Raw genomic sequence first — 20295 nt, 5'->3', positions numbered from 1 at the left:
TTATTTGACTTGCGTCACTTTCCTAGCCGGGGTAAGATATATGTTTTTTAATTATTATCAATCAATGATATTATATTCCTTAACATTATAAACACTATAGCCTTGACTTAAAACATTACAGCCTAGATGATGCGATGGTTTTGAGAAGAATTTATTTTTTGAGTATAAAAAAAAACTAATATTACGTATTTTAACATTTGTTTGACAAATCTTTACTAAATCTAACAATAAACTATGTAACATCTACATCACGTTCCTTAAAAGCCATTGCATCTACATATTTTATCCTTTAAATGCAATGAACTACAGATCTTGGACTCGTTATGGATCAATTATGAACCATTTTTATTGTAAACTTAATTTAGAAACGAATAACTTAAGACATAGATATTTTTATCTGTGTTTTACCACCTTAAAAACATTTCAATACCGCTACATTGCAACCCAGTTCAATTGTAATAAATTTCTTGCCATGTAAATGGATTAAAATAATTGTCTAAAAAAATATGTGACGTGTAAGGCAACCTTCTAAAAGGACTAAATTAAAATGTAAGTAATTCAGCTGAGTTCGATATTTGAAATTGGATATCCTCTGCTAGTTGCGGAATAAAATCAATCAATAACTCATATGTTCATATATATATATATATATATATATATATATATATATATATATATATATATATATATATATATATATATATATATATATATATATATATATATTATTGTCAATGATCAAAGTTGGTGGTTGTTGACAATCACATAGTCGCTGTGGTAAAGTCCGAAACATATTATACGAGATCTAGTTAAGTGCGACTGCCCGGTATGCCCTATATCAATAATTTTTAAAATTCAGTGCCTCTGTCCGTTATACATTTGCCCGTTATGCCCTACATCAATGTTTTTTTAAGGTCACGTGCCACTGCTTAATATGCATTTAACCGGTACTCCGAAAGCTGATGTTTCCCTTAATCTATCCTCAGCAGATATTTAAATATCGAATAAATATAATAATATCAAAGAAAAAATAAATATAATATCGGATATAACAAATATTTCGGACATTCAACCAAAGAGACTATGAGATTATTGACATTCACCCGGTGAAAGTCGACATTCCTCTTGATTTCGCTCGTTCACGGTACCACACACACACACATGGAGACAGAGACATCTGAGCACTCTAACCAAGTCTAAGTATATTTAGAGATAATAATTAAAAATTCTAAGCACTTCTTTCACAACTCACGAGCTATAATTTAAATGGTTATGCTACAACCCGTTTTTTTCTTCTTGTTTTCTGACGACCTTTCGATCGAATGATTGGGATTTTTAATTTTAATACCAGAGTGTGTCTAGGACTCGGTCTCCTAGAGCAAATAACCAGTATTTACCACGTATGGTATTAACTTCGGGTCACGAACCCAGCCCCCCCCCAACACACAATTTATAATACGTAGCAGTTAAACGAGTAATTAAAAGGAAACACACCACCACATAATTTTTTAGTTGTGTTTTATTGAAATGTCGAGTTTTCATACTACTCCATGGTAATTATTTATTTTAAACGATGTCAATACGATATACACCGAAGAGCCATTACATTATGACCACCCTGCTAATAACATGTAGGATCACCTTTATCCCTCAAAACTGCTAGCACCCGCAGTGGCATTGATTCCACAAGGCGCTGATAGGTAGTCTGAGGTATCTGGTACCAAGCGCTCACCAACTGGTCCTGCAATTCCCTCACATTGCGAGGGGGTAGCGCGGTAGCACGAATTTGGTTTTCCAAGTAGGACCACAAATGCTCTATTGGATTAAGGTCAGGTGAAATTGGGGGCCAAGACATGACTTGAAAGTCACTGGAATGTTCCTCGACGATTCGACCCTTGTGACATGGTGCATTATCCTGTTGGTAAACACCATCCCCCGCAGGAAAAACTGTTGCCATGAATGGGTGAACCTGGTCTGCAACGATGTTCAAGTAGTTTACAGAAGTCAGGGATTGTTCTATGAGGATTATGGGTCCTAATGTGTCCCATGAAAACATTGTTCCTGGGCGAACCCATTGTTATAGATGGAGGGTGGTCATAATGTAATGGCTCTTCGGTGCATATACGACGCGTTATTCTCGTTAAACGCACTTAACTGGTTTAAAAAAAGTGCTATATCCACTACATATTTGCCACTTTTCCGTGGCTTACCTCTGAATCTTTTTAAGAACTCACATATTTCAAATATCATTGAAAATAATGTGGTCTGTTATCGTTTCTCATAAAATTCAAATATTTTTCTTATGGCAAATACATAATAATTTAAGATAAATAGCATCCATCTGTCCTTCGATCGCTCCTTATAAGGAAACGTTCTCCAGTCGAGATAGGAAGATCGATTGTTATGTCAGGCAAAGGGTGGTCCACTGTTGACGCGTCACTTTTGTTGAGAACTTTTTCAATGTACTGTAGGATTAGATGATCGTCCCACTGACTCCTGGGTGGATTGTGGATTCGGGGATGTCGGAGTTTCAATCCTAGGTTTTCCAATTCTGTCATCATCACTTCGTAGTTATAACCCTCGTGGCGGACGTCGTGTTCAACAAAATCTGCTCCAAGGATTTCTTCGGGTGGTGCCAGACGAATTGGTACAAAATAATCGATTCCCTAAAAACAAATATCATTACTAAAAAATTTTAACAAATCAAAGCAAATAAAAACAATAGAACTGCCAATTTTTATTCTCTGCAAGGATAATTTCCAAAGTGGTAGTAAAGGGACAATCGAATCGCAATTACAGAAATATTTTTATATTATGCTTAAGTTTACCATAATTAATAATGAAATTATTATGAAAAATTAAATATTAATTAAAGGAAATGCAACCACTTTATTATTTTTTGGTACATTACTGCCTTTATTACATTTATAATTTTTTATATTTTATTTTATCGCCGACCAGGTGGGCGAGTGGTTAGCGTGCCTGACTGCGGAGCCGATGGTTGCGGGTTCGAATCCCACTCAGGGCATGGGTGTTTCTTTCTCTCTCTCTGTGTGTGTGTGTGTGTGTGTGTGTTCTATGTCCTTTCTTCTGTGTGAATGTGACCCGTCCTATAAGCGGGTTTGTGGTTGTATGACGTAGGCGACGCTACTCACCTCCGTGGCTTAGCCATAGGTGCCCACTGGGTAACGATAAGAGAGTAGCAATCCTGGCATTTCTGAGGCCAATGGGAAATAGATCCAAGTGTCCGTCATTAACGAAAGAAAAAATATTTTATTTTATATTTTATAACCGTCGTTGTGAACAGCCGACCCAATTTTATGGGTTTACGACCACTAATGTTCAACTCCGTAGCCTTGTAATTTTGAACCCAATCCAGAACACAAGGGATCTCTTGGATCAAGTATTAGGAGAAATTCCCTACCTGGAGGACATTTTGATAGAACTAACAGGCATTTGCGTCACATGGATAGGAAAACCACAAAAACCTCCCATAGCTAACCTGATGTCAAGGGGACTCTAACTCATAATCCCTCTACCACTGAGGATATCAGAACTGTGATCGGTGCAAGCCGGATGCGGAATTGGTATCGACTAACCATCGCTGAGATTCGAATCTAGTTCACCTCATAGGAAGGCGAACTCTCTATCCTCTGAGCTCTGGCTAGTAATATGTAATTTCCTTGACTTTTCCATGTTGCACAACTTACTTTTAATATAAGGTATGTAGTGATCATGCTCCAGAGACTGACCGCAATACATGCCAATAGTTGCACTCCCAGCAGATACAGGCCACCGCCCTTCAGCAGTCCACTTCGACTATGTGTAAGATTGAGTAAGTCATCATCATCAATGAATAATCCAACTGCAATCATTCCCCATAGACCACCCATGGCATGCACAGCTACGGCCCCAACAGGATCATCAATTCTGTATTTGTCCATGTAAGGAGGAACTATGTTCACCAGCACAGCTCCAACACCTCCAACTAAGAGAGATTCCCATGACCTTAGAAATCCTGAACCAGCTGGGTGCAAAAAAATCAGATTATTAGTTTTCAGAATTAACAATGTGTCGAAAAACATTAGAACAAAAACAGGGTTCATGAAATATATTCATAAAATTTTTTTACGTGGTAAAGGTTTGTAATTAAATTCTTCAGTTATAATGTTATACTGGTCAAAATTCTTAATAAGAAAATACAAAATAAAGAAGCGTAAAGGAAGTACTGGCAATTTTTAAATGTTAAAGCTTGCACTTAAATGCCTGAGTAAAAATTTAATGACTTAACTAAAGTTCATATTTTTAGGCTTGCCAACTACTAAGCTTTTTGCAAAATATTTTATAGAGCAAAAAAAGCAAAGCTTCCAGAATTTTCGGTAATTTTGCCAACATTTTAAAAGCCTTACCACGAAAGAGTCAGCACTTGATTTTTTTCTAAAGTTTTCTTAATGATTTGGCAATTTTTATTTTATTTTGATTTGGTTATTCTAACTGTAACTTTATCTTTATTTTCTCATACGTGGGCAAATCATTATTAAGTCTTACTCTGTGTACTTTTAAATTGTGTTTTACTGGGATTAATTTTCTAATGTCAATTTTTTTAATTGCTTTTTCTTATTTGTTTTTCCATCATGTTTCCTTGGGGCACTGTCAGTTTTTGGTTTCACCACTGACAACAGTAAGATTCCTGTGTGTTTGCAGACAGTGTGTACCCTGATGAAGTGCTGTGCTGTTAACAGACATATCTTAAAATTTTTTGTCGTTTTCTGCTAGAATTGTATTTCTGACTTTCTAAATAAAAATAAAGCAAATTTGGTTTCAGCTGCTTTAAGCGCTTTTCCATTTTGATTTATTATTTTAAATGATATTTACTTATTTCGTCTTCTTCTGGATTTGTAAATTAGTTTCATTCTTTGATTAGATAGACATAACATAATAATAACTACATGAACATAATTTAGATAAAACAAATTCATTTAAACTGTATTTATCTGTATCATTTCTTAAGTGATAAAAAAAATCTTAAAATTTTAAGATTTTTGCGTTTGAAATTCCTTAAGTAATTAAAAGAATGTAAATTCCATTTAATTTACTCGGAGTTAAAATGTAAATTGTAGAATTTCACATTTCAAATTTAAAAAAAATATGATTTGTTATATCACCTGTAACAGCAACTAAAGCTCCTAAAATGGCATTTATCAAATCTCCAACCAAAAACAATTTATTTTTTATGTACCTGGAAAAAAAACAGCTATGATATTATTTTATAAAATTGCATTATTATTAATTATATTATTTCTATACAGGGTGTCCAACCTTGGACATACTGATTTCAAAATCTTGGAAACATAGGCTTATATTGAACAGCAGACCCAATTTTTTGGTTTTACCACTACTAATATTCAACTTCATAGCCTTGTAATTTTGAATACAATCCAGAAGACAAGGGAACTCCTGAATCAAGAATTGGGTGAAATTTGCCTTTGTGGAGAACTATTTTAATAGTACTAACCCACAATCGCGTTACATGGAGAGGAGAACCACGAAAACTTCCCACGGATAGCCTAACGGCTAGGGGACTCCAACCTATGAGCCGTCTACCACTGAGGATATTTTACATCAGCATTGTGGTTAGTGCAAGTGGGTGCGGAATTCAAATCAACCAGCCATTGCTGGAATTCGAACCCGGTTCACCTCATTAAAAGGTGAGCGCTGAGCCATCACGGCTCGAAACAAAGGATTGTGGAGGAATGAAATAAACGATAAAAGCTATTGTGGAAGCTGTAAAAATTTAAAGCAGAAATTTTGGAATTTAGATACAAAAGTTGACAACAGATGGCGCTATATTGAGTTTTTAATTTTAAAAGAATATGAATACCGGTAGATTGTGCCAACAGATGACGCTATATTGAGTTTTTAATTTTAAAAGAATATGAATACCGGTAGATTGTAATCTAGCCCTATTCTATTGTACATATGTGTGTTCAGTACCAGAAACACACATTTCTCAATGGAATTTTACGTTTTAACACTAAATTTGATCTCTCTGGTAAGCAATCATTTGCTGCGCCATCTGTTGGCAACTTTTACAACTAAACTCGAAAATTTCTGTGTAAATTTTTTTCGCAATAGGTATACCGTTTTGTTTCATTTCTCTATTGCCATTTGTTTTCATGATTTTCAATTTTAAAATCAGTCTGTTCTCCGCAGGACAAGCTGTTAAATACATAAAAAAAAAATTTTTTAAATTCTGTTAAATACATAAAAATTTGTATTTAAATGGATTGCAGTTAAATGAAAATAATTTTGTAAAATAAATTTTTTCCAGACCTGATGTGACATGACCTGTTTCCGAAAATGTTAGTTTCACCACCAACAGTTTTCTGTGATTCATGGAGGTAAGTAATAGTCATCCTTTGATTATTATTTTTTGATAATTCCTACAGAATTTTAATTGATGATTTTAAAAATAAAATGCGTGATACGATGTTTAAAAATTATGCACAAATATTTTAAAAATTATGCAACTAATTATTAAAAACGAATACTTGACTGAATGTAAACAATAAAAATCTTCCTAAAACCGGAAGAAATTTAGAAAACTTCCTGTGTATCCCTCCGCTTACTAGGCGATGTGTGAACGGGCTTAATATTCTAGGAAGTTTTATAAATGTGATTTATGTTTAAATTTGAGTATAATTTTACCATTCACGAGAGTTTCCTGTAATTTATAAATTCTAACTAGTTGTGCGCCAAAAACAAATTTCAGAAAATTAGTATCACAGCGTAAATAAAGTGCAAGGCTTGTCATGTTTTCTCATATTTGGCTCTATTTGTATAAAATATCACTACTTGTAATTTTTTGGGGTTGCATCTTGAAGGGCATAGCATGCCTGCTGAGTCTACCGAATTCTGCTGAGCCCCTAAATGTTGCTTTCTCTTTTAAACATAGGAACAGCACGTAACCTTTGAGGACTGGTTTACATTATGTCAATGGAAGCTAGACTTCTTTTCCTGTGTACATTCTTTGCTACTACGTGACTATTGGATCAAAAATTATTTAGATAGTTTTTTTAAGAATTAAATTAGAACCTTTTTTTAAATGAAATGCAACTTACGAATAAATTAACCCAGCTAATCCTCCGGCTAAAGATGCGTTGATCGTATTTACAGCAGACCTGTAAAATTAAAAAAAAAAGGTTGTGATTTTTTTGGTGATTATTGTGATATAATAACTATGAATGAAACATTAACGTCAATAAAACTAGTGAAAAATTAATTTGTTCCTGTTGGATGAGATTTTCAAACTGATCTTTATGTATACGCGTCGCTGATTTCAAATCTGCAATCGATTTCTCAAGACAAGCTATAGTTTTTTATGCAGTTTAACAGTATATTCCTAAGCAGGATTTTTTTGAAACTTTCTGAGTATCCCCACTTCCCTACTACGAAAGGAGTGGTGGAAATATACATTTCAATTTATGATGCAATACGTCAAGTTTATATATTTTTTGTTTCAAGTGTTATTTACAAAGGAGCAGACAACTGTGTATGTATATATTACCATGAATGACCAAAATCAAGAGAATGTCGACCTTCACCAGTGAATGTCAACAATCACATAGTCGCTTTTGTGAATGTCCGAAATATTTGTTACATCCGATTTGATATTAACTTGTTATTATTAAATTTTAATATCCCCTGAGGATAGATGAGGAGGAACATCGGAGTACCGGGCAAATGTATACCGGACAGTGGCACTGAAACTTAAAAAATGATTAATGTAGGGCATACCGGGCAGTGGCACTTAACTAGACCTAGTATATATTTCGAATATTAACCAAAGCGACTATGTGATTGTCAACATTCACCGGTTGAAGTCAAATACCACAAATCAACAATACCACAGCAATTGAATACCACAGCCACATATATAAACTTATACGTTCTTTTTAAATTTGCACATTCAGACAAATAACTAAAACTTTTGATAACAATTTTGAAGTCAATGGAAATAACCTCTAGAACCGACCATTTTACTGTGGAACGGAGATTCATCACTCCCGAAAGGTTTCACTGTAGTAATAAAATTAATAAAACATAAAATAGAGTTTAGAAAAAGAGATGATATTAACAGTCTCGCCCTAACTTACCTTCCTGCATAATGCCATTTATCACCAGATATTCCAAATGAACTTCCACAGTTGAAAACCAACCATCCCCACCTGAAAAGTTTAAACAGTTTTTATGGTTAATATATATATCATATATAAATTGAATGATAAATGAATAGGAAATTCTAAAAACTGATTAAACAGTTTTTTTCATTAAATAATGTGTAGAAGTAGTTATTGCTGTCTCCAATAAAAAAATTTCATGAGTACCTAAAAATAAAATAAAAAGGTTTGACATCGTATTTTCTCCATGATTTATTTCAAATTTAAATCCAAGTATCTCAAAAACAAAATAATTATTAGAAAGTTGAAATATGTAAATTTTAGACATTTTAAATAATAAACTGTCTGATAATAAACTTTATTCAATTTTCAAAAAGTTACGTTTTTTTTTTAATCAACAATTTTTTTTTAAGAAATAGTAAAAAAAGTATTCCTGTTTAGATATTTTTAATGATAATAGTAAAAAATACTAAAGACAAATAATTAAAGCCAAGCTATTAATTTAAAATTTAAAAACATCAAATTTTTTAGAAAATTTAATATTTTTTAAATTTTTTAAATGATAAAGAAAAGGTTTCGTTTCCCTTTTAAGTAATAAAATGGATCAAAAAAATTTCTAAAAAAAATTACATGCATTTTAAAAAAAATCGAAAAAACTTGTGCCGGACGCAAAATAACATAAATCCACTCCGAGTTAAAAGCTTCTTTGGCGACGATTGTTTTGGCGTTGGAGGCAAACTCTACCACATTTAAAGTTTGTCTATGTAAGGAACTCCCCTAGCCATTCGTCTGGAGTGGTAGTCTCTTGATTGAATGTATGAAATATGAATGTTAGGAAGGAAATAAACTAAAAAAACTATTTATTATAATTAAACAAAATTGTATATTGCCAATTTTTTATGTATTACAAACACACAGAATAGGAATTTTTAAATTCATGCTCAACACATTTTTTACATATACAGGGTGTTTCCATTGTACATTTTCCGCAAACACATGTCTTCTAATTATTATTATTTCTATAATTCTTATAGTTATAAGAATATGCAATAATTATAATTCTAATAATTATTCTTATAATTAATATTATTTCTTCTAAGAAATTGTGCTGTCTTGATTGTTTCGACATTTTTCTGGATAAAAACTAATCTATCAAAATAAAATATAAACTACTTACCAAAACATTTAGTTTTTGTCACTTTTTCTAACACAAAAAATCTTGATAACAAACTTTCTTGAAATTTGAATTCTCAGTTATACTGATTGAACTCACTACGTAGCAGTCTTTGCAGAAATGTGCAACTAATCGAATGCAATACGTTGAACGCGCATTACATCGTAATAACTCTTATAAAGCAATAAATTGTTCCCCCGAACAAATGACCAGTTGTGGTAGAAATAAGTATACGATAAGTATTATTCGAAACAAGCAAAATACAAAAAAAAATAATAATAGAATATTAACTGTATATAATTGTTAGAAAAAGTCATGAAGTCAAATGTGCAAAAACAATTAGCGCATTTTCGATGCAAAAGTTCTTAAACGGTCATTTGACCTGTTGTGGTATGTTTAGTGTTAAACAATTCATTTTATAAAATAAAAATTACCACTTGCCATAAAGTAAATGTTCCAACCAGGGCATTACCAGGATTTCCCATGGGTAACGGACCAGGACCATTGTCATATCTTCTTAATCTCGGCTTCAGCATCATAGCAGCCACCAGAGCGGATATCCCACCTGTAAGGTGGACAGCGCATGATCCAGCAAAGTCCAGTGCTCCCAAATGTCTTAGGAATCCATGCTCGGCCCACAACCATCCAGCTGGAATACAATAAGTCAAAGTGTTGAGAAAAGAGAAAATGCAATAGGCGTGGAAGTCGGTCCGTTCAGCCATCGCGCCGGACACGATTGTCGTCGCTGTAGTTGCAAATGAAAGCTGGAAGATGAACGTCGCAAACACGGCTCCCATCGTTTCAGGCTCCGCGTCCAGAACAAACGATCCTATTCCAAAAAGGAACGTGGTCCCGGGTCCGTTTCCGTATTGAAAACCAAAACCAAACATCCAGTAGGAAAGTCCACCTAAGACGACGTCGGCAGCGTTCTTCATTAGAATGTTAACCTCGTTCTTCTTCGTAACGGCACCCGATTCCAACAATCCAAAACCTTTAAAACAAAAGAAGCCATAATTATGATTGATCAGCATTTTGTAAGTAAGGTTATAGTTATTTTATCGCTTTATGCATTCTCATTAAACTGAAAATATACAAATTTTGTTATCACAAATTTTAAAAAAGGAGATCCCGGTATGTTTCTTTTTTCCAATGCCCACCTGTGTTAACATTTTTCGTCAATTCAGGCATTTACAGGGCAGTTATGTTGGCCTCTCTTTCAGGGGCACCATATCAGGTGGGCCAACGTTGCTCCCACAGTAAGGACAGATAGTACAGAGAAGGAAAGAACATCCGTGCTTTGCCCGGGATTCGAACCCAGAACCTTTCTGATGCAAGGGCAGTTCGCTAACCCCTACACAGGCCGGTCGGCGATCCAGGTATGTTGTCGGTGTGAAATCAATAAATCTCAAGTAGATCAATCAATTCCCTCAGTAAATAACAGTAAAGGAGTTTGTAGCATTTTTTAGTAAACGGTAGCCTTCATGTAACAGGAGACAAAGGGGACGTTATCTTAATAAAATATTTTATTGAGTCGTGGTGGCTCGGGGTGTTGAGCACTCGCCTCTCAATGAGGTGAACCGGGTTTGATCCCAGCGATAGCTGATCGATTCGATTTCCGACATTGTAAAATATCCTCAGTGGTAAACGGATCATGGATTAGAGCCCCCTTGCCGTCAGACTAACCGTGGAAAGTTTTCGTGATTTTTCTCTCTCCATGTAACGCAAATGCGGGTTAGTTACATCAAAAAGTCCTCCACAATGGCAAATTTCTTTCAATAATTGATCCAGGTGTTCCTTTGTCTTCTGGATTAAGCTCAAAATTACAAGGCCACGAAGTTGAACATTAGAAGCCGTAAACCCTAAATAGGACCGGCCGTTCAATGGCGGTTATAAAATAAAAATAAAAAAGGAAGTACTGGCAATTTTTAAAGTGTTAAAGCTTATATTTAAATGCCTGGGTAAAAATTTAATGACTTAACTGAAGCTCACATTTTCAGGCTTGCTAATTATTACACTTTTTGAAAAATATTTTATTGTGTGGTACATATTTAAAAACCAAACCTTTCAGAATTTTTGTTAATTTGCAAGCATTTTAAAAGTTTTACCATGAAAGAACTGGAATAAAGTGGCGTTGCATATGAGCTTTCAATTAATTTATATATAGTGTTGTGAAAAATAAGTGTAAATGAATAAAAAAAAAATGCATTAAAACATAAACATTGCTACCACTAGAATAAATATTTATGAAGAGCTTTGAAAGTTGGCAGCCCCGTAAATATAAACGTATATTTACGTTTATTTCACAGAACACTGATCCCTTGTAAATATAAACGTAAATGGGAAAATAACATATTGACAACATATATTTATAACACGACATATTGACAATTTAAGTAATAATGTTTAGTTCTAACAATGATATTATTTCTAATTTAAAATGAAATTCAAAATGAAATTTAAATTTTCATTGACTTTTCAGGTAATTTCATTTAATTTTAGGTTGATTTTCTATCACCTTTTTTATTTTATCCAAAACATGTAAAAATTAAATTAATGTATAAGAAAAGTATCTTAGAAGCTAAAATATTAGAGCTGAATTCCATTCAAAATCAAAAATAATTTAAAATGTCACTTATTTTCTTTTACATGAATTGACAATTGACGCCACTGAAATCCGGTATCCACGTGACTCTTACGTCATCCAAGGAGTGGACTGTTAATGGATTTGCAACTGGTACTAAATGGTTTTTCATTTCCGCATCGGAAGCATCGGAATAACAACACAAAGGAAATAAATACTTCCTATCTTACACCCAATTTGAATTTAACACGTTAAATGCCACGCTGATTTTACATGGCTTGACCGTCTGGCCAAACCACGGTGGGCCAGCATTCAAGGTTTCGAGGCCAAAATTAGTATTTCGATTAAATTTGTTTCAAAATTCGGGGTTGTTATTTAGGGGTTTTTATGAGCAGGTAAATTGAATTCATAGTTGAAATTTTGAAATACACTAAAAATACCCACACAAAAAAATGGCGAGCAAAAATAAAAAGAATAATATAGTATGTTTAAATAATTAAATACAAGCAATGAAAATATAATAATTTTCGTAATTTTATATTAAAAATGAAAAGCAAATTATACTTCCGAAGTAATATTACAAAATAACGCGAATTAATTACAAAATAACGCGAATTAATTACAAAATAACGCGAAAACATGAAAAAAAACATAATTTTTGTTGTTTGGTATATTTAGTCCACCTTCGCAATACGGGCAAAATGGGCAGTTTTTTGTTTCGAAAGAAGAAACATCAAAGAAGACAACAAAAGAGTTTAGTTAATTACCTCGTGGAACTTTTTAGAACTAGGCTTCGAAAGTCATTCAAACATTGTAAAATGTCAAATGATAAGATATAAACTATAAATTTGTCAAGAGTATTAACTAATCCAACAAATTGAAAAATTGTACTATAATTTCAGACTAATTACTCTGATAAAAATGTAACAGTAAGGTGAAATTCCTATATATATTTCTGAAATAAAAATTTAAAAGTTACATTAAAAAAAAAAAATTTTAACATATTTTTCATTACATTGTACTCTTGTCGGTCCAAAAAGTGAATTATAATGTTTGGAATGGTTATGAATACTTAATTTGGGCTATATTTATACTGCTTATGCATATTTTAGTAGAAAATTTAATTTTTAACTTTTGGCCAAAGATCATAGTCTTCTGGCCCACAGTGCAAACGGTAAATAACTACAAACTAAATTTGCAAATATTAGACAGATTTTGCTAGTTTTTTAAAAGGTTTAGCATGACATAACTGAAAAAAGTGGTGAATTATATAAGCCTGTGAATTGTTTAGAAAGAGTGGTGGATAAAAATCTACTAAATTGAATTTTTAAAACCAAGAATCACGATTAATAAACTACCATTTGAAAATATTTTTTCGCTCTCCGGAGCAAGTTGGCATCTCTGTGTATATAAATAAAACTATTTTTGTGTGTTTGATATTGCATTAATTTCTTCAAAACTTTTTAGTAACGATAATATTAAAAAAATTTAAAATTTACTCGAATTATGTGTTTCTAATAATTTTGTCTTCGCCGGTCACCGGTGATCCCCATAGCGCTTCGAACAAACTCATAAAATAATTAAAAAATTATTTTATGAAATTAAGACACGAAATTAAGAAATAACTTTTGGTAACGATTTTGAAGAAACATAATAGATTTGTTTCTATGAATGACCGAATTTGGTGGTTTTGGACTTTCCCCGGTGAATGTTGACAATCACATAGTAGCTTTGGTAAATGTCCGAAATATATACTAGGCCTCGTTACGTGCCACTGTCCGGTATACATTTGCCCGGTATGCCCTACATTGATGTTTTTAAGGTACAGTTACATTGCCCGGTATGCCCTACATCAATGATTTTTAAGATCAAGTGCCACTGCCCAATATGCACTCAACCGGTACTCCGAACACTGATGCTTTTCCTAATCCATCCTTAGCAAATATTAAAATATCGAATAAATATAATAATACCAACGAATAAATTACTATCAAATCGAATATAACAAATATTTTGGACATTCACCAAAGTGACTATGTGATAACTGACATTCAACTATGAAAGTCGACTTTCTCTTGATTTCGGTCATACACGTGCTAAAAATAAAGTATAGTTTGTCTGCAGAAAGAACTCCCCTCGCCACAAAATCTGCTGCTATGAAAACAAGAAATGGCACATTTCAAAGAGGGAAGCTTCTCTCTCCTCTCATTCTCTTTTTTTCCAATCCCAGTCAAAACCTATCTTAAATATTGATCCAACACTCCTGCTTTAAGTAGTTAAACCTCGCCACCATAGTCACCGCCACTGCTCCAGACGACTGGCGAGAGGAGTTCTTTCCATAGACAGACTATAACAACAACATACCTGTTTGCATTGTGAAAATTACAAATGAAGATGTTAAAATCCATGTTGCATCATCCGGTGTGACTCCTTCCAGTCCCGGAATAATATCATTGTTTGTTTGATTCATTTAATCCAACTAAATAGAAAAAAAAAAAGTATAACATTTTAAATTTAATATACAGGTTGTCAAAAGGAATGAAAGTTGTGCGTGTTACCAAACTCTGTTTCCCACTTTTCAAAATCATAAATGAGAGCTCCCCTTTTTTTATTACCTATTTATATTGCAGATTTGGATTCCCCAGAAAAAAAGTTTCTCAATTTCACCTGAAAGTTTTCTAATTTTTTTTCACACATGGCTATCGCAAACGGAGATTATAATAATAAGGTACAAAATATGAGGAATGGATATAGCTGAAATAAATGTTACGTCAAAATAATAATTATAGCATTGTTTGATTTTTTTGGAAAAATCCATGCGATCACACCGAATTTGAAACAACTTTTCCTTTTTTCTATAAGAAACGCGAAGCATCTACAATTTATTTTAGTAATGTAGAAAAATATGATGTCCGGCTGGGGCGATGAAGGATTTACAGAACTAAAAACTCATGAAAACTTACTGCTGGCCAGAATGTCTTAACTTTTTAGCATTTCGAGTATTTTCAAATGCTATTTAAATTAATGTAAGCCTTAATTTATAAAACTATATTATGATGGACCAATATTGAATAACAATTAAAATTATGAAAAATAATGTGATAACTTATACGCTATTTAAGAAAGTGTTTTTGACAATAGCTTAAAAATTGTCGGAAACATTGAGGTTGCGAAAGAAAACGATAGGGGAATAGTTACCACGCTCAAGCCCTGGATACTCATACTTCATTCACCAGGAGTTGGCACTTGGCTCCATCTCCTCGGACGCTGAGTTGATTTCAGCGCGGGAGTAAGAGGAGAAACATCTCCACGCTTGAAAGTTAGACAACCCTTAATGCGTGCCAAACGCAAACAGTAAATAAAACTATACCTTTCGTTACTCTAGCTCAGTGTTTCCGAAACTTGTGACTTTTATGTACCCTTTCTAAATTTTTCGTAACGCTGTGTACCACTCATAAAAAAATGAATGTATTTTTTACTATAAAAAAATTGCACAAAAGTTAAAAACACAACTGTTGACACCACTAATTATTAACTGTTAACTCTGCAAAAAATAGCCAATAGAAAAATACGTAATCGTAAATTTTCGTGGCTAGCTTTGTTTTTAAATAAATTTTTTTGAAATTTTCGTTTGTTGCCTTGCGTACCCCCCGCTGAACTGTTCCCGTGTCCCTGGGGGTACGCGTACCACACATTTTAAATTTAAAAGCTGCTGTTTTCCCAGCAAAATGTCTCAAAAAGGACAAACTATTCGCTTAAAAGAGAGAAATATCTAATGTATGAAATATTTAATGGTAAAAAAAAACACATAAAGATTGGGAAATAAATATTTTTGTCATACAATTACCAAATAGCAACCTTCTTCAGGTTTGTTAACATCCTTTTCCCAAAAAAATTTTTCCTTTCGAAATTATATATTTTGTTTTTATTCCATTGAGGGAAAATAATACCTTAGCTATAAGTTAAAACTTTCTTTGTTCGTCTTTCATAATATGCCGTAACTTTTTTTCTAAACTATTTGAAATTGTTTGCAGTCAGTTTTTTATAAGGTTTAAAGGATAAAATATAGTTTGATATAATTAAAATAATATCAGTTTTTTTTTTTAGATACTTTTAAATTAAGGCATGTGATAAAACAGTCAATAATTAGTAAATGAGAGCTTTTTCATATTTAATAACAAAATAGATGAGTTCAAAAATTAATAAAAATTTCTATGAGAATTCTTATTCAAATTCTAAATATTAAATGTAAAAAATGTATTTCGCACTGTCGCAAAATTTTACTATAATGTATGAAGTATTTAAAATAATAAAAAAATAAAGAAACTAAGGGTTCAAATAGGAATTAGATTATCTTATTAAAACGAAGATATTTTAAATTTATTCATTTGAGAAATATTTAATATGTTACGCTAGTTTACTTTTAATTCTAGCAACAAAACACTCAAATATTTAAATACTATTAAAATTTATTTTTAAAACTTCCTAATGAAAAAAATCAATTCTCGTAGGTGACACATTTTATATTCTTTCACAAAGATTCCAATTCTTTCGCTACACATTTAATGCCTACGAAATCATGTACCATAAACATCGAACATTAAGCATCGAAGTTACCAGGTTCACAAGCAAAAATGTATCACAGTAACAATAAATTACATAAACAAATAATAAATCCAAGTTAAATAATGACGTAGACGAGACGTCAACAAATTCCTTGTGTGATACGTAGCTGTATTTAATTAATTTCACGTTAATTAACATTCCAACTTATGTGTATAAAAATAGCTCGATTTAACACGCCATTTTTCTTTTGAACGATCAGGTGGCCATGACGTCATAAGTCACATGCGTGGGTATCGTGATCGTCTTCTTGAAGTGAAAGTACCCTATTAAAAGAGTAAATTATGTGTTACATTTTACGAACGAGACCTCTTTATAACATAAGAGGCGAAATTCATTAGTTAAATACGATGCATAACGTAACATTTAACATAAAAAAAATGTCCTTTTCGTTTTACTAAATTTTTATTAACTCGATTGAATCTGGTGGTCTTTGTAATGGAATTTCGATAGCTGAATGTTTGTGTATTGCCCAGAATATTGCATCGATACTCCGTGCCAATGCATGATTCGTCCCCAGTAGAATTTATCACAATATGAGCCGCTCAGAAGCCAATGCGGTTAAGTCCATTTTTTGATATTTTCTGATTTTTGGAAATTTTGATGAAATAAATAATAATCTTCTTAGTTATTAAAGGGTTTACTCGTTGGTTACTTTTTTCTAGGTTAGACAGCCCCTTTTTTAATAGCTTCTGAATATATTGCATAATAATTTCAGAAGCCATTGTGAATAAGTCCACCTTTTATCAATATTTTTATCACCTTTTATCAATATTAAAGTATATACCTCCAATTAAACACGACTTTTACAGGACATTAAGGACAACACGTGGAGATCAAGATTTATATTGAAATAACTCGGAAGAAGATGATGTTTGTTATGATGAATGAACATAAAATTAATGACAATAAATGTTATTTTATTATTTTTATATAAATTTCTTATCTTTTTCAGCTGCCAAAAGATATAAGTCCTAAAATTTTTAGGATGCTGTCATTATTTCAATAAATACTTACGTTTTTATTTACACATCCTGTACATATCTTGTTTTAATGCAGAGTTTACACCTCGAAAAAAGACTTTATACACTTTTCTAATTAAATTAATAAACCAAGAATTTTAAAAACTAATGTATCAAAAAACATTAATTTTCTCAATTTTTGTGTTTTGGACTTAACCGCATTGGCTTCTGAGCGACTCATATAATCATCAAAAAAAATTTAACGTCAACCAAAATTCCACGTTGTAAAAAAATAAATAAGTAAATAAAAATCGTAAAATGTTCACCAATAAGTTAGCAATATATGCACTTTGAGCATGTTGTGACCTAAATAAGTAAGATTTTAAATTTTTATAAACATTTTAAGTACGTGGTTGATGTAGAAGTTGTTGTTGTAGTAGAGATGCACAATGGGCTATTGGCGACGATCTGGGAAACATCCCTGAGGATGATCCGAAGACATGCCATCGCAATTTTGATCCTCTGCAGAGGGCAAGGCACCCCCGCTTATGTAGCCCGACGACCTGCACGCGAAGTCGAGCACTTTACGGTGGAACAGTTTAACGAGGACCCATACCGCACACCCTCGGTCCCTACGCAGACTGATCCAAGTGGTCACCCACCAGCACACTGATAGCAGTCAGTGAAGCTTGACTTCGGTAATCTGCTGGGAACCGTGTCTTAACGATCAGTCCACTGTGGGACTTTAAGTACATGGATGCTTTCAGTAGCCTAACGTTCTGTAACGTAACCTAACGTGTTGTAATCAAACAAGTAGGATCTTAAATTTTCTATAAACATTTCAAGTACATGGATGTTTTCAAACTAATTGACGCTTTTTTTTTTTTCATTATGAAACTAGTTTTTAAAGAAATCCTCGTAGCAAAAAATAATACGAAAATAATTTTAAAAAATCAGAAATTATCCAATTTTATGTTAACCATATATACACTGTGTACAAAGTGAGTTGAAGTATAAATAAATGTTTCTTTTTTTTTAATTTTCCCTAAAATTTTCTTTTAGATATGGGTATTTTCGAAAAATTTGACGCGCCCTTTTTTAAGATAATACCAAATCAGTTTCAAACACATTACAAATGAGATCTACATAAACCTATAAAACATAAGCCGTTGTAGCCAAGAGTGTGTTATTTTTGTACATAAGGTAATATCAAAATGTTTGCGTATCATGTTTGATTCCTATTTTAACAAGGTCAACCGTAGTGGACTGATCAAAATGACGCGGTTCCCAGTAGAACACCGAGGTCGAGCATCACTGGCTGCTGTCAGTAAGTGGGTGACCACTCTGATCAGCTTGCGTAGGAACCGAGGGTGTGCGGTATTGGTGCTCGTTAAACTGTTCTACCGTAAAGTGCTCGACTTCACGCACAGAATGTCGGGCTACCGAAGCAGGAGAGTCATCCCCTCTGCAGAGGATCAAAATTCCGGTGGCATGTCGTCGGATCATCCTCAGGGATGTTTCCCGTCGCCAATAGCCCATTGAACAGCTCTAGTGTGATGTAAATAAAGTACCTACCTACCTATTTCGACAAGTATAATTCAATATACTCTGAACTACCACTACATTCTAATAGTTTGAACAAACATATACCTGAAGTTATTTTATCATGCTTAGGAAAAAAAACCGAAGTGAATCAACTATTATCCTGCAAAAAGGAAAACTTTTTTTGAAGATTAAAAAAGTTGTCAATCAACTTCTATAACTTTTATCACCAAAATCACTTAATATTAAGGGCAGTTTGTATGGCATATATCAATCATACTAAAACTGACCTTTTTCAATGTATTTTTCTGAGAAACAACTTTTGATATCGGTTTGAACTTTTTTAGTTATATTTGAGATTATATTAGTTGCATGTGGTGATACCTGTTATAACTGTTAAAAAAAGTCTTGGTAGTCATATATTTTCTAAAAACAAGTTTAAATAGAACGATTTTCGAACCAGTTTTTGCATTTGATAAAAACTTCAAACCAAAAAACAGCGAAAATTTGGTTAATATGCTCAATTGACACAATAAGTTTATTTGCACTATTCTTACTTATACTTATATATACTTATTACTTATATATACTTATTATTACTTATATATACTTATTCTTAACTCATATATAGTTATTATATATAAGTTTATTATATTAGCATTTAAAAAAAAAACAGAAAACAGAACAAAATAAAGTTAGGATTTTTAAATAATATTTACCCTAAATCTCCTTCTCCGTATAATTAACGTCGTATTAAAAAACTTCAACGCGTTTAGATTGAGCTCTGAGTTGAATGTCTCCTTTCCATCCTACAGCATCGGAGCACAATGTCAACAATGACTACGCAACAATGTCAACAATGACTGAAAAAGGCATGACATCCATAAAACTGTCACTAGTCGAACTGGGAATAGTGAGGAAAAATCCGAACTGGAATTTGAAAATTATCGAGTCTTCAAGTTGTAGTTAGAATGAATATTCTCTCTCCGGTTGATTAAATGCTGTGGATCGAAATGTGTGTCGGATTATAAATTGATCAGCTCAAAGATTCTCTCTAGCTTATTGACTCTTTCGTATGACGTCAGAGACACTCCCCCGGGATGTCTCGCGCGATTTGCTGAAATCCTGACACACACACACATTCAGAATCCCCGGAGGAGGATTTTCTCCGGTACTTGAGACTTGTTTTGATAAAAGAAAAAGGTAAACATCTCCGAGAGAGATCTCTCGAAA

General features: G+C 32.9%; 1 protein-coding gene across 1 annotated transcript; it reads right to left on the bottom strand.

The window, feature by feature from the left end:
* Window positions 1–2169: 2169 nt before the first annotated feature.
* LOC107444522 (putative ammonium transporter 3) lies at window positions 2170–20074 on the bottom strand. Its single transcript, XM_043054541.3, has 8 exons — window positions 19782–20074; window positions 14300–14414; window positions 9796–10345; window positions 8157–8228; window positions 7122–7181; window positions 5166–5239; window positions 3711–4027; window positions 2170–2666 (listed from the first exon to the last, which is right to left on the bottom strand). The coding sequence occupies exons 2-8, from the start codon at window positions 14403–14405 to the stop codon at window positions 2322–2324; spliced, it is 1524 nt and encodes a 507-aa protein (XP_042910475.2). The 5' UTR covers window positions 14406–14414; window positions 19782–20074; the 3' UTR covers window positions 2170–2321.
* Between the last annotated feature and the right edge of the window lie 221 nt (window positions 20075–20295).

This window comes from Parasteatoda tepidariorum, chromosome 5 (genome assembly GCF_982258835.1).
Source record: "Parasteatoda tepidariorum strain Cologne lab strain chromosome 5, Ptep-v5.0, whole genome shotgun sequence".
Classification (NCBI taxonomy): Eukaryota; Metazoa; Arthropoda; class Arachnida; order Araneae; family Theridiidae; genus Parasteatoda; species Parasteatoda tepidariorum.
This window is presented reverse-complemented; position numbering and strand designations above follow the sequence as displayed.

Coding starts and splice junctions, on each gene's coding strand:
- LOC107444522 (XM_043054541.3), bottom strand. CDS start 14,405: ATGAATCAAACAAACAATGATATTATTCCGGGACTGGAAGGAGTCACA. Junction 8,229..9,795: donor GTTGGAACATTTACTTTATG/GCAAGTGGTAAT, acceptor TAAACTTTTCAG/GTGGGGATGGTTGGTTTTCA. Junction 4,028..5,165: donor AGCTTTAGTTGCTGTTACAG/GTGATATAACAA, acceptor TTTTGCACCCAG/CTGGTTCAGGATTTCTAAGG.